Below are 26,920 nucleotides of genomic sequence, written 5' to 3' on the forward strand. Positions count from 1 at the left end.
TGAATACTTTTCAAGTATGATCATTAAAACTTTTATTGCTTTCAAGTATTAATCGAAACCCATGAAATGAAACTTGGTTATTGAACTTGACAAGGATTCGTGAGTACATATTGAACTTGATCCCATCCCTACTGATTAGCAATGAAAATATGAAAAACATGATATGGCGGGCATAAAGTATCCTCCGCTTGGTAACGCGAGGATTAATGTATACATAATACGAAAATGCGACGAGCGAGAGAATGGAGGGATCGCATTGACGCCAACCTGCTTTCTTGTTCGAAAAAGGTACAACGAACAGCAACGCCCCAGACGCGGAGGACGCCGGTCCAGATGGAGCTGGAGGATCGAGAAGCCCCAGCACGACTTCCGCCTCGGTCAGTCCGCGGCCCCAGCAGAGTCAGCCGTCCCTGGGTGGCGTCTCGACGCCACCGCCAACCCCCATAAGGGCGCCACCGCCACCACCTAGCACCGTGGGGGGTCTTGGACCACCCGCCGAGAAGTGAGCTTTTAGCTTCGTTTGTATTTACGTCTTTAGGAAATATCTTCCTTCCCCTTTGGCCCCCTCCTGCCTCCTGGAACCCCCAGTGCACCGTTGACGGCCATCTAAAGTCACTCGCGATTCCACGGTGCAAGCACCGCTGAACACGTCGGCCGGATGCTTGATACGCGCCATTAAACCACTCCTCGTAGCTTCCTCCGGTTCCCGACCCTCTTTCACCGTCACCCCACACCCTCCCCCTCCACATCGTCCTCCCCCTACGACCCAGTCGCCACCCACTACCACCCGCAACCCTCCTGCAGCGTTTCCACTCGTTCCAGCATAGTCGCTGCCACTCGTATAATCGCGATAATCGTCGCCTCGTTAAATCGCTATCGGACCCCTCTTGCGTACAAACTTGCGATCCTTTCCGCGAGATCCTACGCTTCGAACGCCCGCCCCCCGCGATTTAAGGATGACCGTTTGCATTTACGACCGGGGCTACAGATCGCTTAACGGCTCGGATGGAACACCGATCGAGGACACCGATCCTGGTGGCGTTCAGGCCTTCTCCAAATACTGCGGAACACCGAAGGTCGAAGGACGATCAGTTTCGGACCATTCCAGATTCGGATAAGAATAAAGGAGCAGAGTCGTTTGTCGTTAGACAACGCCTATAATCGTCACAACGTCCGTTACTATTATTCAGGGCCTCGTCTATAAAATTTAATTAAATCCGCATTGCTTCGAAGGAGAGAACCTAATTCCAAATTCGATCAATCGAAGAACGAATGGTCTACTGGAACGGGCTGCAATTTAACTTCGACGTTGTATTGTACACAGTGTGTTCCGTCTTAATTATCCCAGCAGTTTCCAATCGGGAAGGTGCGCCCCCCACGGGAAGTGCGGGCTATTGCCAGTGAAGGCGCCAAAATTTTTAATGAAAAATTAATGTTCATACCATAATATCTACAAATAAATAAATTTCATATCGTAACGTAACAGTACAAATTCAGTGAAGTAATGTTTATTTTAATTTTTCTTACATTTTTATACATTCATTTAAGCCCTATTAAAAAATTATCCGGAGCTGAAGATTTTTAAAATGATGCCTTTGTAAACGCTCCGTTTTTGTTCGGCTAATCGTATGCAAAACAGTTGCGACAAATTCCGCTTGCTGATAATACAGTCGGAGGAAGAATCAATGATATATCTGAAGATATTTGCGATCAATTAGTTTCTCGGCTGCGTAGTTCGCAATTCTCCATTCAAGTAGATGAGGCAACTGATATAGCTAAAGATGCCCATTTAATTGCATACGTTCGATATGTTGCGGAAAATAATATATTATTAGAAGATATATTATTTTGCAAACCCATTTCTGTAAAGACCACATCCATTGAGATGTTTAATATAATAGACAGTTTTTTTTACGGAAACGACATAACGTGGAATAATTGCATTGGACTGTGCACCGACGGACCTCACTCAATGTCCGGACACAAAGCAGGTCTTCAAGCATTGGTCAAAAAGAAAGCACCATGCTATCTGGACGCACTGTATGCTTCACAGAGCAACTGTAGTGTCAAAACATATGCACGAGGAACTGAACAACATTTTTACGAAAGTTATAAAAATTATAAATAACATTAAGAACAGTCCTTTGAGAGCTAGGCTGTTTGCAAAGCTGCGTGTTGATATGAGAGCTAATTATAATTATACCTCACTTCTGTATTATTGCGAAGTTCGCTGGCTATCTCGTGCAAAAGTGATTCAAAGGGTGTATCAGCTCAAAGAAGAAATAGCAACCTTTCTCGAAGAAAACCACCATGAAGAGGCACATTTGTGGACGAACGATAATTTTATTGTTAAACTTGCCTATTTGGTTTAAATTTTTGGAAAATTGAGCGGTTTAAATAAATCAATGCGGGGATCACAAATGCATCCCCTTGTTCAAAAAGACAAAGTAAAAGCTTTCATTAAAAAGCTGGAGTTATGGAAATCAAATTTACAAAAGAATGAGTTGGAAATGTTTTACTGGGACACAGCCAATACTGAAGCGAGCAAAAATCTTTTTATCGAACATTTGGATGGTTCAGTGCTGCATTTTTCAAATTATTTCAAAGACCTTGATTTCTCAAAGGTTTTGTGGATACAGAATCCATTTATCGACAATCAAGAAGACGAATTTGAGCTGACAACCATCGAAATGGAAAAATTGATAGAATTATCATACGACAGCTCACTGAAACAAAAGTTTCAAAATGGAACCATAATTCAATTTTGGTTGAATCTTAGTGGAAAGTATGAATCTTTGTATTGCAAAGCAATGCATGTGCTTCTACCGTTTGTAACGTCTTATTTATGCGAAACGAGCTTTTCGGCACTGCCTGCAATGAAAACCAAATATCGAACCAGGTTAACAGTCGAAAAAGAGTTACGAGTGGCACTCTCCACATTGCCCCCAAGATTTGATAAACTTTGTGCCAATAAACAACAATACTCGCATTAAATTTTGATGCATTCTAATGCATGTAGTTTAATTAGTAATTTAATATAAAAAGAAATATGCATGTTCGTATTGCTATAGCAAAACCTTGTTATTATTCTGTTAATTGTAGTTTTCAGTATTTTAAAACGTGTCTATATTATTATATCGATTAAAAGATAGGGAGGCGTGGAAAAAAATTTCTTTTTAGGGAGACATAGTAGCATAAAGGTTGGGAACCGCTGGTTTATCCTTAAGGGGCCTTTCACGATCAAGCATATTGCGCAACAATTATTGTGCACCATGATGTTTACGCAGATCCACATTGTATTAGTTAGTAAATCACTATCAGTCATGATCAATCATGTTGCGCAATAGGCATTGTTACGCAAAATGCTTGATCGTGAATAGGCCCCTTTAGTTTGCCACTTTCCCAATTGCACTAGCAATTAAGGGTGAGGAAACGACTGGAACATGAGTGCGGTGGCACACTCACACACCACTAAGATACATATATGTACACGAGGGTTGCAAGGGCCGGGCGGCCTCAAATCATATCTTGCTAATGCAAAGTTGGAGCTTTTCCGTAGTCACAATCGCTGGATAAAAGATCCATTTAGTGCAGAAATGTCCCAAGGTGGCCTCAGTGTCGCCAGTTGAGCTCCAAACGGAGCTCACACATTCCCCCCTTCCACTATCCCATTCCAGCACCATGCGCAAGACCTTACGTTGCGCACGCGCAACGTGTCACATATTACGACTCTGGCCACCAGAGAGGGGGTACCTAATTCCCCTCGATTTCCTCAGTCTGGCGACACTGGGTCGTAGTTTTATGAAAATGTATCACTCCGACATCCACGATAGACGGCAGCACAGTCGCGCCGCCACATTGCTTCTCGCGACTCTGCTACGTGCAGCCGAATAATGCAAATTACGCCTCGAAAACGCAAAAGTAAGCTACCTTGGGATACTCCTGCGCTAGATTGATCTTTTATCTAGCGATTATGACTACGGAGAAGCCTCAACTTTGCAGTAGCAAGACGTGATTTGGGGCCGCCAGGACCCCTTTGCAATCCTCGTGTACGTATATGTAATATCTAGTGGTGTGCGAGTGTGCTATCACACTCTTGCTCAAGTCGTTTCCACACCCATAAGGGGGTAGACTTGTTTCCAGGATTGCAAGGATGTGGGATGCGCCTTCTTATTTCTCAATAATGCAAAGATGGATTTTCCAGTAGTCAAAAGCGCTAGGTAAAAGATCAATCTAGGCCGTGATCGCCCTCAAAAAGTCCTGTGGGAGCTCTAAATAAATATGAGAGAGAGGAGGAAAAGGAAAGGAGCGTTTCGTCCTAGACCCGCTAGAGGACTCGTCAGTAAGACTATCTAGCGGGTCCTGCCTTGGACGTTGGGATATCGGAAGGCGGTTGAGGACGGTATACAGGGTGTTTCGTCTAAAACAGAACACCTTAATATCTCCTGTATCTCTGAAATTACAAAAAAAGTTTGTAACGTAATCTACATAAATGATTTCAAAAGACGAATCAGCCCCACCCCCGTCGTGTTTGGTATCATTGGATGTCTCCCTTCGCGACGAACAACTTTCATTACCCACTTGTTTTGATCCGATGCATTGTTATCGAGATATTTCAATGTCTTCAGAAAAATCGTCCACCGTGTATGTATACACTCATTTTTTGTTGTTGTATGTTATAGCAAATATTATTGTGCATTCATCCATGTTTAATAGCACGACCTTGAAATTACCGTGAACTCTAAAATTTGCTAATTAATGCAGAATTTACTTTCAGCGACATTTCAGATTTTAACGGTAAAATTAAATTAAAATTAAATAAAAAATTTTTCATTTTTGCCAACCGTTTAAAAGCGTGCAACCACTTAAGGGGGTAGACTCGTTTCCAGGATTGCAAGGCTGCTGGATGCGCTTTCTCATTTCTCGATAATACAAGAATGGGGTTTTTCAGTAGTCAAAAACGCTAGATAAAAGATCAATCTAGGACGCTATCGTCCTCAAAAATCCTATTTTTACGTTTACGATGTGTTATTTGCATTAGTCGGTAGCATGTAGGTGTAATTGAGGGGGATTGCGGCCTAGATCGATCTTTTATCTATTGGGTTGTGTTTCGGCTACGACCGACGGTCGGAAAGCCTGATTGCCGGGATCGCCCAGGTGTGGACGCGCGAGGGAAGGTGTAACGGTCGCGGAACAAAGGTTAAAGAAAACTCTCGACGAACGAAGTGATTTCGATCGAATACGCACGTTGCTTTATTTGTGAGTCGTGAGAAGTTGAGCGCGCACGGCACTGATTTGCTTAAGTGCCAAGAAAGCGCGTTTTACCAGAGTTTGAAATGAGCGTGTTATCTAAGCGCGATGAAAAGAGAATGTGTCCGCTTCGCCGAGGGGGTTCCCGAATAGGACCAAGTCGACGAACGCGGTGGTCCGCGATTGGAGGATCGATCGCAGAGTCGATTGTTTCGGGATTCGAATCGAGGTAGTTTACGGGTCACGACGGCGAGCCGTTGAGAACGCGGTGTCGAAAATCATAACACACGGCGTGTGTTCTTGAAATAGGTAGAAAAACCCAGCGTGTCTCAATCGACCGGTAAACCTCTCGATTCGAATCCCGAACAGGTTGACAAATAAGTTCGTTTGGTTTTTTACATTGGAATAAATCACAAAAACCGAACGAACTTATTTGCCGACCCAATAACAGTATACAGAGTGTCCCAAATTCGTGAACTTCCCGAAAGGGGGTGGTTCCTCAGCCGCGGCTTTGTTTAGGAGTTATTAAAGAAAAACACGGACCAATCGGAGCGCGACCTAGACGCGAGTTGGCACAGTCGGCCAATAGACATTTGGCGCGCCGTGCCGACTGTGCCAACTCGCGCCTTCTAAACAAAGGCGCGGATAACATTTTTGCAAAGGAAAATGTCGCCTGAAACGGTCTCTGGAACCACCCCCTTTCGGGAAGTTCACGAATTTTGGAGCATCCTGTATACTACTGAAAAATTCCGCACCCCGCACACCTGCAATCCTATCCTCTTAATGTGATAATTGAGGGGTAGCGATTTCCTTATTTCAGAACGTGCGTCGTCAATTTGTGTATGCCTCTTTATAAACTGTATTCTCAGAAATCCCTGTTATAAGAGGGTTGACTGTACTATCGCGTGCTGAACGCGTTAATTTCTCCGATCAGATCATCTGTTCGCTGCTCTTCTCCAGTGCGAGGTCTCAAGTAGAAACGTATCGATACCCCTCCTTACGCGACCATACTCAGCCTACACGAATAGCAAAAAGCGCAGGTTAAGACGTGGCATCCCCCCGATTTCTTTCCGCAAGACAGTATTCAGGCGGTCGTTCTTTATAATCCCAGACAGTGCTCGACTGGAATCGACTGGGGAAGGTAAGAACAATGTCGAAAAGGTAGACACACGGGATATACCTACTTGGCGTCGAGTGACTCGAGTCAAGATGGTGGAGCAGGACGAAGAACACCGCGAAGGCGAGGGCGTAGGGGGTAGAAAAGAGCAAGAGGGAGAAAGAGGGAGAGAGAGAGAGCGAAAGCGAGAGAAGGGGGGTTGAGAGGCGAAACGGTACGAAGATACTCGTTCGCCGTCTCCGCAGTTGTAATTTATTTAAAACCGCTCGCCGTAAATATATCCTCATCATTTATTCAGGGGCTCGGCAGTTTCTCGACTGCGGGGGTGTACGCTTTTGCGTTTCTCCTTACCGTACCAACCAACCTAGAAGTCTCGCACCGTGCAGTCGATTCGAGGAACAGGGGCGGATCTGGGGTTACTCGGCTGGAAGGGGCTCGTCTTTCTTTTACCTTACGTCTTTCTTGTTTTATGGTAACGTTCTTAGCATGGGATTTAAATTACACGCCGGAGAACGTAATCTTGAGTGGAATTGGTTTCCGCCCGGCCCCGGTAACGATCCGTTTCCCTAACTACGCGTCTATCCTTGATGCTCGTCGAATTTTAATACCGGGCATACAAGTTTATGCGACACGCGGCTCCACCGCACCGTCCCGTCGCGCCTCCGCCTGGGTTGATTTTCACGGTTATAGTCTTGGAACGCGATTTCAAGGCTCGTCGGCTGCTACGTCGCTTTCTTTGCTTCAACGTTTCTTAACACGTTACCGACCGGTGATTATTGCATAATTTTGAAAAATCTATGGTACAAGACACTTTTTAATGGAACCTTCATTGGCAACAACAATTTTCAATGTGAACTAACAAGTCACCCTCAATAACGTCATCTAATAGTCTCATTTAAGATTGCAATGTAAAATAAAATTTCTATTCTTCCCTCTGGTACAGCACAATTATAGAAAATCCTATTAATAGGCTTCCGGTAAGTAAAGTGTTAACACATTGGATACCAAATGCAGAAAAACGAGATGGAGCCCCCGAGAGAGGCCACATATTTTTCTTGTTGGTCTTTCTCCCAAAGTGAATCGGATTCGGAAAATTTTTAAGAATATTTAAATATAGGGCATGTTTTCTTTGGTTTTGCATCCGTGAATGAATAATTTAACGTGTCGGGGTTGAATGTAGAAGCCAATCCTACTTCCTTCATCAATCACTATGGATGATCACTTTGGATGAAATTTGAATCAGAACGATCTTTACACCTTTCACTGTGGATGAATCATCCGGGATAAATAGTCTATGTGAATAGCCTAAATTCGCATATATAAACACTGTCGACTTTCTCCATAAATGTAAATCATATCAATCTTATCTTCCTTCGAGTAACGCATTGTGTAACGTTCATCGATAAACTGATCCCAACAAAAACATCCTGTAAACAGGAGCCAAGTTCCTATGGCCGTAAAAAGTTGTGAGATCAAACAAAATACGGCCAAGTTCGTTAGCTTAGAAATACCTCTTGCAATACTGAAAAAAGCGTTTGTAAAAATTAGTTTAAAAGAACGCTATTTCATTTTTAATGAATTACATGGAGTGCTAAATTATTTAAACTTGGCCGTTACTTTTTAAACCAATGGCCATAAAAGGTGTTAGGTAGCGGCCAAGTTTGAATAATTTAGCCCTCCATGTAATTCATTAAAAATTAAATAGCGTTCTTTGAAACTAATTTTTACAAACACTTTTTTCAGTATTGCAAGAGGTATTTCTAAACTAACGAACTTGGCCGTATTTTGTTTGATCTCACAACTTTTTACGGCCATAGGAACTTGGCTCCTGTTTACAGGATGTTTTTGTTGGGATTTCATCAATTTCTCTTGAAATTTCATCAATTATCAAGTAGGTATTAATGATTAATAGCCTGCCGGCGAAATAAAACCCAACTTTACCTAGATTTTTTTTGTTATAATTTTAGTTTCACTTTCTACCTTATCGTAATCTAACAGTTTGAGCTTTTTGCCACTACCTTGAATGGCGCGGTACGGACGTTTGAAGAGAGCAGATAATTCTTTCCGGAATTTACACGGTTCCTTATGGGAAAAGCGGCATATTTCATTTTCTCCATACATAACCTATTTCGTAATGTTTTTTTTTTAATACAACCCCTTTAAGGTGTAAAATTTCAAACTTTGATAATTATTCCTGTGAGTGTTTGTTATAGTGGACTTATGTACCAAATTTCAAGCTTGTAGGTCAATGGGAAGTACCCAAAAGGTTTTGATGATCTGTCAGTCAGTCAGTCAGTGACAAAAGCGATTTTTGAGGCCTATATATCTCAGAACCTTCAAGATTAATATCTCAATATTGAGACATGATAGCATTTAACAAGTGTACGAAATTACATCTCTCCATCTTCCTTCAGTGCCGAGTTACAAGCCTCTAAAAAACGGCTAAGTTGTTTCGTGTAAAAGGAGGTAGTGCGAGGAACTTGGCTGGTGCACTACCGTGCACCTAGATAGATTAGAAATCTTAGAAACAGTGGAAATCTGATAGCAAGAAGGTCTTCTGAGTAATTAGTAGTTGATAAACACGATTCTGTACGAACCCATAGGTGAAGGTATATCATAAATGTCTTCCTGTCAACACCGAATCTGTTATTATGTTGTGTATTGCGGTACATTTGAATGTATAGCAGCTCAAGGGAATATTTTTGAACATTTTGCGTAACAGAAATAAAGCAAATGAATCTTACATACGTTGAATTTTATTTATTCCATTTTTCTGGGTTGAAGGTGATTTGTAGGTCATGTTGTGTTACATGGATGAATTCGTTATTTCGTCAGTTGCAACATTACGTTAACGAAGATATATCATTCCATTTAAAAAAACATCGATGACCTTGAAATCTCGTAAAAAAATTACCTTGAAAATTTTTTCCCTTACACCTTTACATGTGGCCCTTCAAACAGTGTAACTTTGTCCTAAGAAGTTTTTTTGTACAACGAAAATTAACGGAGATATTTAGGTGTTCTATTTGTTTGGACTCACCCTGTGTACAATACATATGTATACTTTACCTAACAAAACACGAAATTGCGAGAAAAAAATAAAATACAAAAAACGCGGGAATTTGTTATACAACCAATACATAATTGCAATATTGCAAATCGTCACTCTTCGTTGGCGCACAATATTGATACGATAATCTAACAAAAATTTCCGTTTCAATTTGGTAAAATCGAAATTGCGTGGATGTAAACAGTAGTTCGCAAGTTCACCCGACGGTTAGTAATAAAGCGGATGAAGGAGTTCCGATGTCATTGAATTTTAAACAAAGATTTTAATGGATTCTTATTACGCAAAAGTGGCTGCTTCTACGAGGTTATGTTCTACTTACCGATGTCGTTACGAACAGTAAAACGATTATTGAATGTGCTATGGGCTGTTGAACTAGCGCGATGAAACAAGTAAAGTCATCCGTGTTTTAAGAAACGCTTTAACTATTTTATCGTCCTCGCAGTCTTCATGCATACCATCATCTATCTACGAAAACTTGGGAAAGTTCAGAATTAATGTCTCTCCTTTTTACGGCTTACTGTAACTATAAATCAGATTCTCGTTGCAATATACATTTGCATTACTTGCTCATTCGTTGAAATTGAAATAACTTGATTAATAGACAGCGGAGAGATTTTATGCATGTATGGCAAAAATGAGTAGGTGTCATTTGAAAACAGTAAACACATTAGAAGAATTAGACAATATTCAAAATGTGTGTACTGTTGAATTATTTTCTACCTATTAAACATATCAAGAAAGGAAATTTTCTATTTCACTCCAGTTTGTTGTGATCCACGTAGAAAATTTTCATTTTTTATTAAGATCCGCAGTCTAATGATGACATTTATAACTAGACTGCGGATCTTTATGCATTTCCAGCAAAATTGAGAAGATGAGATTCAAAATTGTTGAAAAATTGCAAAAAATTGAAGAGATAACATTCAATTTAGTCTCTATTTCTTGCAATCATTGCTGACAATTTTTATACAGGTGCACGGTAGTGCACCAGCCAAGTTCTCGCACTACCTCCTTTTACACGAAACAACTTAGCCGTTTTTTAGAGGGTTATAACTCGGCACTGGAGGCAGATGGAGAGATGTAATTTCGCATACTTGAACATTAATCTTCCAGCGTTAGTAGGTTCCGAGATATAGGACCTCAAAAACCGCTAAATTTGTCACTGACTGACTGACTGACTGACTGACTGACTGACAGATCATCAAAACCTTTTGGGTACTTCCCATTGACCTACAAGCTTGAAATTTGGTACATAGGTCTACCATAACAAACACTCAAAGGAATAATTATTAAAGTTTAAAATTTTACACCTTAAAGGGGTTGTATTGAAAAAAAAAACATTACGAAATAGGTACGTAGGATAGAACATAGCAGCATAACATACATAAGTTTACATTTTATTAGCTTCGAAGTCGCAACAAATACTGATGAAAAAACAATCGCTTTAATGAAAACAAAAGAAACTGCACCCGGCATCGTGTATAGCTGCGGGGGGGGGGGGCAAACGGATCCTAGCGTCGCCGGCAGAGTGTTAATCTTCGATACTTTGAATTTGGATTTTGTCTTGCAGATTAGAAAAGGATTTTTTTCTTTGATCGTCGCTGCGTTGTTTAGATTTTTTCCCTGTCCTCTACTTTGCCATTTGGACTGTTTAGGATTTAATGACTCGGGGATAAGAGTAATACCTACTTGATAATTGATGAAATTTCAACAAAAATTGATGAAATCCCGACAAAAATATCCTGTAAACAGGAGCCAAGTTGTTATGTATGACCGTAAAAAGTTGTGAGATCAAACAAAATACGGCCAAGTTCGTTAGCTTAGAAATACCTCTTGCAATACTGAAAAAAGCGTTTGTAAAAATTAGTATAAAAGAACGCTATTTCATTTTTAACGAGTTACATGGAGGGCTAAAGTATTCAAACTTGGCCGCTACTTTTTAAACGAATGGCCATAAAAGTGTTAGGTAGCGGCCAAGTTTGAATAGTTTAGCCCTCCATGTAACTCTTTAAAAATTAAATAGCGTTCTTTTAAACTAATTTTTACAAACGCTTTTTTTCAGTATTGCAAAAGATATTTCTAAGCTAACGAACTTGGCCGTATTTTGTTTGATCTCACAACTTTTTACGGCCATAAGAACTTGGCTCCTGTTTACAGGATATTTTTGTTGGGATTTTGCTTGAAGATCCGCAGTCTATTTATAACATATCCAAAAATCATCAAAATCGGAGGGTAGGTAGCTGTTGTGCAGGTTTACCCAAAGTGTCTATATGTACAGGGTGTCCCAGCTAACTTGACCACCTTGAATATCTTTGTTGCTTTTAAAGATACGTCAAATGTCTGAAGGACAAAGCTGAATGGTAAAATGGGGCTCATAAGATACCAACAAAATTTTTTTTCATGTAATTTTTTTATGAGATTTCAAGGTCACATTCATTTTTTTAAATGGAATGAGGTATTTTTTAATACATCAATCGATGCAGCTGGACATTCGTTATAAAAAAAGTACTAACCTATGTATGTCGAAAAGTTAGTAGTTCAGGAGATATTTCAATTTAGAAAACTCTAAAATACCATTACTGTCGTTCTAAGACGTTACATAAGTAAGTAAACACTAACGTTTTATTGTTAGTACGACAGTAATGGTATTTTAGATTTTTCTAAATTGAAATATCTCCTGAACTACTAACTTTTCGACATACGTAGGTTAGTATTTTTTTATAACGAATGTCCAGCTGCATCGATTGATGTATTAAAAAATACCTCATTCCATTTAAAAAAATGAATTGAAATCTCCTTGAAATGACATTGAAATCTCATAAAAAAATTACATGAAAAAAAAATTTTGTTGATATCTTATAAGCCCCATTTTAACATTGAGCTTTGTCCTTCAGACATTTGACGTATCTTTAAAAACAACAAAGATATTCAAGGTGGTCAAGTTAGCTGGGACACCCTGTATATCCGAAAGTTGCTCGGTGTTCACTCATTTTTTTCAAATAGAATCACCTGATACTCGCTCGTACCAGCCGTCCCGAGACACCCTGTATGTATTTGCGGTTCTCGAGTGTCTACATATAACCACCTAAAATGACTTGAACGCTGACAAGTTCGCCGTCGATGCAGCGGAGCATATACGCGCAGAAGTTGGCGCGACTGAAAGCGTACAAGCTGTGTAGATATCACGGTTAAACGCATAGACCCGAAGACATTAAGTGCGTGCGTGTGTGTGTGTGTGTTAGGGTGTGTAGGAGGGGAGGCAAACCTGCGCGCACGTAGGTAAGACACACGCTAGGCTACGCGGCTAATTGCCGCTAATTATCGCGCTTACCGCAGTTCAGGCATCCCTGTCTATGCCTCTACCGACGCGGCGGGGACTTCCGCCTCCTTAAACCCTTCGCCACCCCCGCACCGAGCCATCTTGTCGCGGTTTCCCGCCCCCAGTTCTCTCCTTCCATCGACGAAAATCTGCTCCTATTCCTGTTCTCCGCGTCTTTCAGACTCTACCACTTCCGCTTCCGTTTCCTCGTCACGGCCTAGATACTATCAGCACTGGTTCCCCGTAAGTTTTCTTTTCAGATGGTATACATTATTTAGATACTCCACTGCTTCGCTACTAACGACGCACACACGATCCGAAAGGAGTGCTCGCGGAACTATAACCCGGTTTATCATGCGATCTGCTGCGGATCTCCGTGCATTTATGGCGTTCGCGAATTTACAAAATACAGGATAACGATTACATTAACAAACCTTGACGATCTTGCTGTACAGTAAATCCTCTATAAACGCAAAAGCCTCGGGGAGGTTTGTTTGTATTTTTCGTAGACGGAGATACTATTTTTGTTGAGCTTCAAAGGCCGAGCCGAACGTAGAGAAGGACAGTGCGTGTAAAGAGAGACCGCGCGACTCTCCGCGTCTCTTTCTTTCCCATACGCTGTCCTTCCTTGCGTCCGAAACGTTCATCGTCAATTAAACCACTAAATACAGTTGAAATTATATCGTGTTTGGCTTGTTTTAATCAGAAAAGTACCACGAATATATTGTTGAAAGTTTCATAAAAAAATAAGTAATAATAAAAAAGATAGTAGTCGGAATCAAATTTTGTTCGCTGATGATCACAAATCTTTACCGAATATAATGAGACGAAAAAGAGCATCCAGACTCGCACAGAACTATAACAAAATCGTCAATAAAGTTTCGTAATCGTAAAAAAACCTTACAGAATTGTTGGTAATGTTATAATAAAATATTCATAACTATACTAATTTAGATGATGAGAACATGAAATCTATGCGAAAGTGCTCTGTACACCTACCTGAAAAACTTTTGTAATACAAGAATTTACACAATTTTCCTTAAAACACTTGAAAAACGCCAATGAACGGGCGCTGTTTCAGAGACTGTTTAAGAACGCAAAGCGCGCCTTAAAATTTCTTGACTTTCTCGGTGCAGTTTTCTACTTCACGGATGTACAAATAGAAAGAACAACATTGAAGCCTTATTCTTCAGACCTTTAACTACGACGGACAACAAAACTTTTATGACATACAACGTGTACGTGTCTGTACGTGTCTGTGCAACGTACAGACACACTACACACAACGCAATCATACCAACTAACGCAGTCATACTAACGCTCGCAGTTATACCAACGCGTTAAATAAGGAACATACGAAAATTAATTAACAATCTTCAACAGAACGTTATGCTAAAGTTGATAGTTTCCCTTGAACAAAGAACATGGTGCGATACACGAACGAAGAATGCACAAATATAATTTTTGCATTGGGTGCGTGCAACGGAAATGCATCTGATATTAAAATTACTAAACATTAAATTATTGTATGAGGTATTATATCAATTTCATATCCACAAAATTTAAAAAATTATGGGGAATGGAAATATTTTAGGTCGGAAGAAATGTTTAATTTCCCAGTTAAAATAGCTCCGAGTGCAAAGGATTAATGTACAAATCCAATACGTTGTACAGATTGTCAACACTGATGTTACCAAAAAGAAGTTACCAAAACTGATGTTACCATAATCCCTGTAAATTTTCAATTACACTTTTTTTCGCGGTAGGGCTGATATTAAACAGCTTTACGCTCGTTTCAGTATTAAAGGTTCGCTATTTACTCCCGTCGTTACGTTTGTATTTCCTCTTTAATATCCTTTTTCCATCATCCGTCCCCGAGAAATTATTTGCCTACCCCTCCGCATCCGACGATCCCTTAGTTTCACTTAGATCTCCCGAATTTCGTCTTTTTCTTCTAACTGCTCTATCTGCTTGTACATGTTTATCCGCCATCGTATTTCCCGGTTTACCTCCTTAGCTGCATCCCTCTCTGTCAGATTAATCACCATCCCCCGTACCGCCATAAATTCGCTGCATCCACAGTGCTCTGTCTCGTTCTATCTCTGGCGCGCCGCGCGCCGTCTGGAGCTTCACCCCCGGCTTGTTACATTAATTAAACAATATTTGCGATTAATATTTGAGATAATCATCAGCGCCTCGAAGCAGCTTCTGCTGGCTGGCGGAGGATGCGGAATATCGCGCGTGCTAATCGGGTTAGCGCTTTCGTGGGCCCTTCCGCGCTTCCCTTCGTACCCTTCTCCAAGCCGCTCTCTCTTCCCAAACTGTACTGGATACGAAATATTGTAACCCCTTCTTCGACACATCAAACGAATCGCAACTGCTTCATTAAAGGGAGATCGAGTTCGATAAGAGATTAAGGGACGCGCAACGAAAGACGTGGATATTTAATGGCGGTCTAGACAGTTTTAAGGAAACAGAGTTGATAACACAGATCACTAGCGTGGACCTTACATTATGTTAAAAAAAATACCAAGACATCTTAAGGATGTTCTGGAGGCATATAAAAACGCAACAAAATTTTTGAAAAATTGACAAGATATAATTCTTACTAAATTAATGCACTTACCAAAGTTTGGGTTCGATTCACTGCACCGTTTAGGAATTATAGCAACTTAAGGTTTGCACATTTTAACACGTCTTCTTATGGAGAATTCATAAAATTCCACTTCAAACCCTATTTAAACCTTGAAAAAACGCAACTAGAAACTCCAGTTTTTTTGTATATATAGTAAAAATTAAGTAATTAATTTTATGTTCAAAATTTATTAGGATTCACAAAACAGGTATAGAGCAAAAAATTATAAACTGTTACAAAACGTCAAATTTATCGTGTTGTCCTTCTCACTAGCATGGAAACGCGACAACTGTGTAGACCACTGAATATAGCTACAATCAGAGGGTACAATTATTCGCAAAAGTCACGTAGAATTTTTTATAATATGAAGACAATTTGATTAAAAAATAAATATAACATGAAATTCACTAATTGAACGAAAGCTTTTTAAATTAATCTATTTTTTTAATGCAAAATATACTCATGAATGGCTTTCATTGCCAATATATTGACGGATTTCGAATTTCTTGTACTTTTGTCTCCCATTGTACCTCCAGAACATCCTTAACACTAGAACTACCAACAGTTAAGACGTAGCTATTTCTGCCAGGGACCAAAAATAACAGTTATTCTAAAATTTTCTACGATAAAAATCATTAATGAAAAAGTTGATTATTCTTGAAATTTAAGATAATGCACACAAGATGTAAAGAAAAAGTTCGAACAACATAATGATTAAAAAATATCGGTTTTTATACTTTTTGGTTACGAATAACAGTTATTAGTGCTGAAAAAATTGGATCCTCGTCGATAACTGTTATTGATGAAGAAAAACTGTTTCTTTTACGTAAATTCAAAATATTTTCTAATTCACTTTCCGAGGAGTCCTGAACATTTTCTTTGTCTATAATCTCATTATCACTATTATTACTATAAAGTTCTGTTTAAAAAACTTCGTTTTTTTTAGATAGAATGAAATATTGAATAATACATCTACAATAAACATAATTGTAGTAAAAGCCACTTAATTCAATAATTAATTGAATTGTAAAATATTACACTGTCGTGGAAATGTGAAATATTTTATGTATTTTTTATCGAAGTATATTCCATAGTAAAAGTAAAAATGTAGGCAATACTGTTTCATGCTGTACCCATATATATTTACTATATAAATAGATGCAACATATAAAATCAATTGAAACGTTTTACGCTACAATATGGACGTCTCGCAAAAGGAGACTACTTTCATGAACAATACCACGTTATGAAAATTTGTTTGAACATTACGAGTGTATTTATCTGTGGAGAATTCAGTGAATCAAACCTATTTCCTATTAAAAATGGTTAATGAACATGAAAATAATTAAAGTAGAATCTGCATGCAATAATCCATGTTTACAGAAAATCCTCTATAAACGCAAAAAGGCCGTGCACGATAAACGCAAAATAAATATCCCCTCCACTGTAGTAATCTGATCTCGGCTCGGGTATGTCGGTGTGGACCACTACTAATGCGACGCGGAGAGTCGCAGTCGCTGGCACAGTTCAAAGTTCAAAGGCCCGTGCGTCCTCACAATGTATAATACCAATAAAAATGTCTCTTTTATTATTACTTATTTTTTAATGAAAATTTCACTGATATATTTGTGGCATTTTTCTGATTAAAATAAGACCAAACACGATATCATTTCAACTGTATTTAGTGGTTTAATTGACGATGAACGTTTCGGGCGCAAGGAAGGACAGCGTATGGCGTATGGGAAAGAAAGAGACGCCGAGAGTCGTAGTCGTTTCGGCCGCGCGCGGTCTCTTTTTACACGCGCTGTCTTTTGAGGCTTTTGCGTTTATAGAGGATTTACTGTAGTTCTGTGAATGAAGTTCCTTATCATGAGACGAACTCTTTTAGCACTGTTTCATAGTAATTTTTAAATCAGGGTTGCTCTTACCCATACGTAGTTGGTTACACTGATTTCTTACTTGTTACGCCCATTGTTTCAATACTGGGTCGATATGTCTGCGTTTGTTGCATTAGAATGTATGATCCTAGACTGCGGATCTGTATGGAGAATAAACAATTTTTGCATTAATTGCAAGACATAGGAGGGGGTACATCATCTCACCTCGATTCCCCTCGTTTGGCAGCACTGACTCTATCTCCTTAAGACAGCGGTTTCCAAACTTTATGCTAGTATGCCTCCTTAAAAAAAATTTATTTTTCCGCGCCTCCCTATCTTTTAATCGATATAATAATAGAGACACGTTTCAAAATACTGAAACCTACAATTAACAGAATAATAACAAGGTTTTGCTATAACAATAGGAACATGCATATTTATGTTGATATGAAATTACTAATTGAACTACATCTAATGCAACAAAGTTTAATGCGAGTGTTGTTGTTTATTGGCACAACGTTTATCAAATCTTGGGGGCAATGTGGAGAGTGCCACTCGTAACTCTTTCTCGACTATTAACCTGGCTCGACATTTGGTTTTCATTGCAGCCAGTGCCGAAAAGCTCGTTTCGCATAAATAAGACGTTACAAACGGTAGAAGCACATGCATTGCCTTGCAATACAAAGATTCATAGTCTCCACTAAGATTCACCCAAAATTGAATTATGGTTTCATTTTGAAACTTTTGTTTCAGTGAGCTGTCGCATGATAATTCTATCAATTTTTCTTTTTCGATGATTGTCAGCTCAAATTCGTCTTCTTGATTGTCGATAAATGGATTCTGTATCCACAAAACCTTTGAGAAATCAAGGTCTTTGAAATAATTTGAAAAATGCAGCACTGAACCATCCAAATGTTCGATAAAAAGATTTTTGCTCGCTTCAGTATTGGCTGTGTCCCAGAAATCTTTTGAAAGTGAAAACATTTCCAACTCATTCTTTTGTAAATTTGATTTCCATAACTCCAGCTTTTTGATGAAAGGTTTTACTTTGTCTTTTTGAACAAGGGGATGCATTTGTAATCCCTGCATTTATTTATTTAAACCGCTCAATTTTCCAAAAATTTCAACCAAATAGGCGAGTTTAACAATAAAATTATCGTTCGTCCACAAATGTGCCTCTTCATGGTGGTTTTCTTCGAGAAAGGTTGCTATTTCTTCTTTGAGCTGATACACCCTTTGAATCACTTTTGCACGAGATAGCCAGCGAACTTCGCAATAATACAGAAGTGAGGTATAACACTGTCCAACAAATTTCAACTTTTTTTGTGATTTCAATATACTGTTGGGTCCTTCTTATAGAGTTTTTTGCGCTGATTCCGAATCTGGTTTTAATTTTTTCCCTATACGTCCAGTTTTTGAAAATCATGGCTTTGAAAAAAAAACATATTTTTCAACTTTAAACAAATATTGTGATGTTATTATAAAAGATATTGAATTGTTGTTTACAGCAAACGATTCTGTAGACTTTCCCGAATACAGTGATATCCAATATTAATACATTATGATTGTTTAAACATGTTTAAACAATGATTAAAGACGGAGATGCACCACTTTTGCACCAATTTTTGCGGATATTTTCGAATTTATCTCAAAAAATAAGGGTCCAGCGAAAAATTGAACTATACCACGCGAAAGAGCAGACTTTTATCTTGAGAAACCCCCTTGTGAAGTTTACATGGTCGACGTTTTTACCGAACCAGAAAGCAAAATATCTTCGCCCGACATGCGTTGACGCCAGTGGTGCTCTTCCACTAGCGCGGTCGTTCGTCGGGATACGGCGCGGCGCGCTGTGGTGAAACGGCGCGTGGCTATAAGCGCGCAATTATGTCAGCTTACTTAAATGTAATATTTTATTAAATGTTATATTATTGTTATTTATTATTTATTAGTATATTTATTCTGTATAAATTATTTTATGTATTTTTTAATGTTAGTCTCTCGTTTATAGTATATTTAATACAAAAAATACCTTTTGTAACAAAAAAATAATTTATTCACACACTACACTATTACACTATTTACAATGCTAATATATATGTGTACACTATTCAGATATAATACACTACTAAAATACATATATTATATACACAACAACTAAAATACTATAAATGTTTTTTATGAAGTTTTATACGTAGCAATGCAGATTTGAAATGCTTGACACTACTGATTTCAACAAACACAAAGCCGAAACTGAACTCTGGCATCAGTTTTCTTAAGAACCAACACGATATTTTGAAATAAATGACGGTCTACGGACAACGGAATACATACAATGTAAGGAAAGTCTGCAATGCGGTGACTGAAAAATTTTATTTTCAGTAATTGTCGTCTTATCTATGTATTGTAATTATAGTGCCAATGAACACTCGAGATTCTTCCGAGTAAAATAAGTCCAAACACAATATAAACGGGACTATTTTTATTGACTTAAATACATAATTAAAATAGTTTGCTCCATATTAAATCGATATAGTGTATTATATCTGAATAGTGTACACATATATATTAGCATTGTAAATAGTGTAATAGTGTAGTGTGTGAATAAATTATTTTTTTGTTACAAAAGGTATTTTTTGTATTAAATATACTATAAACGAGAGACTAACATTAAAAAATACATAAAATAATTTATACAGAATAAATATACTAATAAATAATAAATAACAATAGTATAACACATTTAATAAAATATTACATTTAAGTAAGCTGACATAATTGCGCGCTTATAGCCACGCGCCGTTTCACCGCAGCGCGCCGCGCCGTATCCCGACGAATGACCGCGCTAGTGGAAGAGCACCACTGGCGTCAACGCATGTCGGGCGAAGATATTTTGCTTTCTGGTTCGGTAAAAACGTCGACCATGCAAACTTCACAAGGGGGTTTCTCAAGATAAAAGTCTGCTCTTTCGCGTGGTATAGTTCAATTTTTCGCTGGACCCTTATTTTTTGAGATAAATTCGAAAATATCCGCAAAAATTGGTGCAAAAGTGGTGCATCTCCGTCTTTAATCATTGTTTAAACATGTTTAAACAATCATAATGTATTAATATTGGATATCACTGTATTCGGGAAAGTCTACAGAATCTTTTGCTGTAAACAACAATTCAATATCTTTTATAATAACATCGCAATATTTGTTTAAAGTTGAAAAATATGTATTTTTTTAAAACTCCATTTTCTCAAAAACTGGACGTATAGGAAAAAAATTAAAACCAGATTCGGAATCAGCGCAAAAAACTCTATAAGAAGGACCCAACAGTATATTGAAATCAAATTTGGTGTTGGACAGTGTAATTAGCTCCCATATCAACACACAGCTTTGCAAACAGCCTAGCTCTCAAAGGACTGTTCTTAATGTAATTTATAATTTTTATAACTTTCGTAAAAATGTTGTTCAGTTCCTCGCTCATATGTTTTGACACTATAGCTGCTCTTTCCGCTGCTGCTTTGTATCCGAACATTGAGTGAGCTCCGTCGGTGCACAGTCCAATGCAATTATTCCACATTATGTCGTTTTCTTCAAAAAAACTGTCTATTATATTAAACATCTCCATGGATGTGGTCTTTACAGGAATGGGTTTGCAAAATAATATATCTTCTAATAATATATTATTTTCCGCAACATATCGAACGTATGCAATTAAATGGGCATCTTTAGCTATATCAATTGCCTCATCTACTTGAATGGAGAATTTCGAAGTACGCAGCCGAGAAACTAATTGATCGCAAATATCTTCAGATATATCATTGATTCTTCTTCCGACTGTATTATCAGCAAGCGGAATTTGTCGCGACTGTTTTGCATACGATTCGCCAAACAGAAACGGAGCGTTTGCAAAGGCGTCATTTTTAAAATCTTCAGCTCCGGATAATTTTTTAATAGGGCTTAAATGAATGTATAAAAATGTAAGAAAAATAAAAATAAACATTACTTCACTGAATTTGTACTGTTACGTTGCGATAGAAAGTTTATTTATTTGTAGATATTATGGTATGAACATTAATTTTTTATTAGAAATTTTGGCGCTTTCCCTGGTAGTAGCCCGCGCCTCCCCGGTTGGAAACCGCTGCCTTAAGGTTACTGTTAAGAAACGGACATTATTTCATATGCAACGACCCAATACTTCTGATTATTTTTCCAGCGCTCCTGGATTAGCAGCAGGATTCAGGCCAGTGGAGCCCCCGACGTCTCTCTTCTTTTCTCCGCACCTGGCAGCTCAGTTCTCTCCGCCGTTGTTTGGCAACAAAGTGGTCAGCAGCGCGCCTACATCCTTGACCTCGACAACTCCTTCACTATGGACTTCAAGCGATCATCGGCCGGGAAGTCTGCAGGAAATGCTATCCTGGTCGTCGGCAGCTTGGCCCGGCTCTGTTTGCGGGTGCTGCAAGCCGGGGACTGGTGACCTCCACAGAAGCAGCAGTCTAGCAGAGCTTAGAAGAAAGGCTCAGGAACATTCGACCGCGTCCGCGCTCCTTGGTGGACTAGCAGGTTTTCCCGGAGGGCTGCCCTTGCCCTTGCCTCTACCATTGCTGCCACCCTTGCTGGGACTCTCCAGGAGGCCGGAACATCATCACCATCACCTCTCTAGTATGGTGCATCAGATACAACCGACCACGAAAGAGGATCCCTAGGAGCATCCTGTGATCGGCACTCGCCTGTCGGCTAATTGAATGTTTGGCCAAAAGACAACCCTTGACTCTGGGCACGTATAACTTTCTGGACACTAACACTTTTTGCTTTTCCCTCTCTACTCTGTTAAGGATTATAGTATTTTCGATACGGTTAGGGCTTACACACCCAAATACTGGAATGAGAATAACGATCCGCAGGATGGTCGTCGACAGCTGTTTCATTTAGAAACTACGATTTCTGGCTTAATTAGGTGTGACACAGCGACGCAATCATGGATTCTCAGTAACGCGTTTCGATTTTTCAAGTTTTTAGAGGCGTAATTAAGCAGTTGTGTTAGGTGGTCGGCCAGCAACGACCATTTCGTCGCTATGTAACATTTAATTAGGGCACAGCCTTGCAGTCAACAATCTGCTATGTCAACGCTAGAGTTTAAACGGCAATAGCAAATTACGAGACTAGGTTTCAAAGTCAATGAAAATGTAAAATTCTTGTTCTTGTTCTACAATTGCTGAAAAGCTATTCTCGTGAAAAATTATTAAATATATTGATTTATTTATGCCCATATTATAGTCTCAGTTGAATTTGTTGTATTCTGCATATGCTATATCGAAATTTCAATAAATGCAGGCCGGTAATTTGTATAAACAAGTAAAAACCAGTCACTTCGACTGTTTTATACAATTAAAGTTAATTGTGAGACCTAGTCTCATACTTTTAAGCCAGCACCGTGTACGATCCGTTTTAAAGCGAATATGTTAATTGATTTCGAAATGTTTTATACTGTTGGACGTGCATTTTTCAGTTAATGATACATTTGTTGAAAAATTGTTTATTTGGAAATTTTAACCGGGATATTCCGGATGTGAACTTGATTTTCCGTTTTCTCCATCAGAGGTGCAAATTCAATACTGTTCCTTAAAGTGAAATTTTTGTATATGATAAAATTGCATTTTGCTACGCTCTAACTTATAGTTACCGAAACCGAAGGAAATAACAAATGATTATGATGAACTATTGACAAGTAATGCGTACATGACAATAGAATTTCTTTGAATTATTTATAGTAATTGTAAGGGTATCTAACCGTGTTACGAATACTGTGCTTGTCAAGTATTTGTTAACTGAAACCGTTTGCATTTACCAGTACCCAAAGTGTTATAGAATTTTGCGCTACTTTCATTTTTTGAACATAAAGCTGTGTCCACATTGATGCAATATGGAGCAACTTTCCGTCGCCTTCTGTTCCCTCCTTCTTCTTTTATCGGATAAAAAAAAGTAGAAGGCAACGGAGAGCGACGAAAACTTGCTGAATGTTGCTTCAGTGTGGACGTAGCTTTACCCGTTCATTCACTTTAATACCAAATATTAATCTTGTAGGATAATCAAACTTCTGAACGAAAATACAAAGAACAAACTGGTGTATTTGAATTCAAATTGTCATTTATGTCAATTCCAAATCAAACTTCCGTTCAACGAGAAATTATTTAGATAGCGTCGTAAGCATAAACGTTACGAAATACATCATTATTAATCTTGACAACGAGTACAATTTTTCATTCTCTATACCTGAAAGTATTTTAAATTTCCATTTAAATAAAGCATAATATAATGTAATAGAAGACACGTCAATATTCTGTAAAAACATACGAAACTCAGCAATCTGTTATAAATTCGATATATAAAAACATGTCGATATATTAAAGCATTCGCCAGCACTGATACACATACATACAGGGTGTCCCAGAACAAGTGTCGTTCCTTGAAATGGGAGGTTCCTGAAACCATTCTAAGAGACATCTTCCTTTGCACCAATGTCAACTGCGGCTTTGTTTAGGAGTTATTAACGAAAAACACGGACCAATCAGAGCGCACCCTGGCCCGGCGCGCCAAGCCGCGCCGGCAAGCGAGTGTCGCGGTACGCTGTGACATCGCATCGTGACGGCGCGGCGGCCCAGGGCGGGCTCTGATTGGTCCGTGTTTTTCGTTAATAACTCCTAAACAAAGCCGCAGTTGACATTGGTGCAAAGGAAAATGTCTCTTAGAATGGTCTCAGGAACCTCCGATTTCAAGGAACGACACTTGTTCTGGGACACCCTGTATAATAATTTCGTTCCTTGTTAGATCAAACCGAAGACGAACCGTCGACCGTGAAGGACCAATACGTGCCTGATGTGCTCTATACTTAACTGTTCGACAGGCAAAGTCCAAGTCCATTCAAACTTGAAACAGCATTCGAATATCCGTGATTGTTACTCAAAGTACGGTCATATTTCACCTTACGGGACCACTGATATTGCACTTCTTCTTGTACATATAATCCTGTAGATTTTATCGAGAAAATGTTAAAAATCCAAGTATCAACGTTAGGAATTCACTCGTTCGGAAGTTACGTGTGTTTAAAGTTGAATGCGCGTTTGTTGAGTGGCTTTAAGGGCTCCGCCATATTAGTATGTACTCAGCGTCGCGCGTCTGATGAGCAGAGTTGCTAGATGACACTACAAGCACGTATGTAATTTTGCGTAACTTTTGAACCAGTGAATTCCTATCATTAAAACTTGGATTTTTTGCATTATCTCGTCGAAATCTACGGGATTTAATAAAAAATTCAAAATTTATAGTCCCGTAAGGTGAAGTTTAGCCCAAGTTACTCAATTTTCAGTTTTAATGGCTGTGCATTTTTACGAAACGATCATTGAAATCAATTATTTCGCGAATTTTTGTTCATTCGCAACCTCTAAAGATTTCCAAAACGAATAAACAAAAAACTTTCGCTCTTTCCTGTGATTTTTAATTAAAATTTGCATAAAAATTCACAATCCTGGTATCGTTCTTATTTCTTGGATCTAATTCCACGAATTAGATTTTGAATCGAATTAAAACTGGGAGATTTTTGCATTAAGGCCACGAAAGATTTCCAAAAGGAATAATTTAAAAAATTTCGCTCTTTCACGTGATTTTTAATTAATGTTTGCATAAAAATTCACAATTCTGTTATCGTTCTTATTTCTTGTATCTAATTCCACGAATTAGATCTTGCAGAGTATATTTCAAGCAAATATGAGAAATAACATTTCTGAGTTTCGTCTTTCCTAATGCTTTCATTTCCTAAAAAAATGGATCCGAACGATCAGTAATATTTCGATAGTACTTACTCTATCGTTCATTTGTTTTCTTATCAAAGTTACCGAGATTGTTACAACTTCTATTCCTGTTTCAGACATGTTCCGCGTATGTTTTGCTAATGTTAATTAATATTTTTAAAATAATTTCTAAGTTACCGCACAGTAGCTGATACAACTTTTTCGTGAAAGGAACAGCTAGAAGTTATTTATAAATAGACTGCAGATTTGGAGCACTTACAATATTTTTGGATTTTACAAATTTGCCACAGCGAAATGTACGGGAATATAATGAAAATCTGAATACAGAAAAAAGTTTTTAGAGATCTTACGCAGAGTAAATCCTGTACCTGCATAATTATCTGCAATCTATTTATGACTGAATACAATGGTTTCGTTGAAGCTCGGTTCTCATTCGAATATGAAATGCACACGTTTATTTTCGTACAAGAATAAAGCGTTTTGAGTTCAATTGGAAGACAGAAAAATTCAATACGTCATTGTACAACGAGACCAGTTGAGTGCAGAGGATAATTTATATTGTAATAGAATAATTTATATTATCACCCTTAAATCGAGTCTACCACAATTTTCTTGAATTATATGATTACTCTATCATATTATTCAAATAATACGGATATCCGTATTATCCAAGTAACACGGATGTCCGGTTGAATCGCGCGAAGCAAGCACGCGCCAACAGGAATAATATTTCTATAAGTGAAAACTGATTTTTCAATGACAAGACACGTGTCAGTGTCGAACCAAATTGTTTCGTGGATATTCGAATGCGCGGATATTCCAATATATCCGATCCTGAAATAGGTACCTGGAACTTGGAGAATTCTTGTGGCGAAGCTACACTACATAATCTATAATATTAAGCCCAACAGAGAAGTTTGAATAATTTTCTCAATTTAGAAGATTTCCATTGCATTTATAAAAATTAGATCGCTAAAATTACAGCTGAATCTCTAAAGACTTCATTATAAATATTAACTTGATTGCCATTGAATGGAATAATCAATTCGAGTTAAAGAACAGAATAGTGATTTTTTATTTTGTGCTGGTCAATTTACAAAATTTAGAAAATTGTCAAAACTCACAATTGCAAAATTTAAAATTGTAACTTGATTTAGAGTTTACGAAGTGAGCGTTCTCTTTTTATTTAATATTTATAGTACCACAGTTAAAGGTGCGCATTACTGTAAATAAATTTATAGTTTTTCAAATTATGAGTTCGAATTCCTTCTTACTTATATTTTATTGCAAAATTCTGCGAATTAGATAATACCAATAGTTGGCCACATTGCGGAAAAGAAAATGGAGGAGTGATGTAATTTTATTAATCTTTTGTATGATAGACTTCTTAGAAGATTTCCGAAAAATTGTGATAAGTATAATATTTAATCATTAGAGGAATGAATCGTATGATGAAAATAAACATGTTGCAAATGTACGTAGTATTGTAAAGGGACTATTATTCACAAACTAACAGAATAATTTCGTGAATGCGTTATTTGTTACATCGTATCTTTTAATATCGATTGGAGTGTGTAAATATCAGACTATTTTTAAAATTCCTGAATATAAATATTGGCAACTTTTAATTATTTCTAATTGAATTTCACATCATGATCGTATTTTTAAAAACTTTGTTCTTGTAAAGGAATATGGCTCTCGGAAGGAATCTAAATCGTTGTACTGCTGATATTTGGCTCTTTTGACTAATGAGTTTGCCGACGAATGTGATGGACGATCAGTAAGTTATTCAGAAAATTACTGTAGCAAATATTAGGTGTGCAAATAAGTTCTTTCCCGTTTTTTCCAAATGTCTGGCG

At 38.2% G+C, this 26,920-nt stretch overlaps 1 protein-coding gene across 3 annotated transcripts in view; it reads left to right on the top strand.

Annotated features, from left to right (window-relative positions):
• The window catches only part of Drgx (Dorsal root ganglia homeobox), a 157,984-nt gene extending 131,294 nt beyond the window's left edge, over positions 1 to 26,690 (top strand). For all 3 annotated transcript variants that reach the window (XM_076429499.1, XM_076429500.1, XM_076429501.1), the window contains 2 exons: positions 289 to 502; positions 21,470 to 26,690. In XM_076429499.1, the coding sequence (XP_076285614.1) occupies positions 289 to 502; positions 21,470 to 21,959 (704 nt within the window). In that variant the 3' untranslated portion in view covers positions 21,960 to 26,690. The remainder of the gene's footprint in view (positions 1 to 288; positions 503 to 21,469) is intronic.
• The last annotated feature ends 230 nt before the right edge of the window (positions 26,691 to 26,920 follow it).

Source organism: Lasioglossum baleicum, chromosome 8 (assembly GCF_051020765.1).
Source record: "Lasioglossum baleicum chromosome 8, iyLasBale1, whole genome shotgun sequence".
Lineage (NCBI taxonomy): Eukaryota > Metazoa > Arthropoda > Insecta > Hymenoptera > Halictidae > Lasioglossum > Lasioglossum baleicum.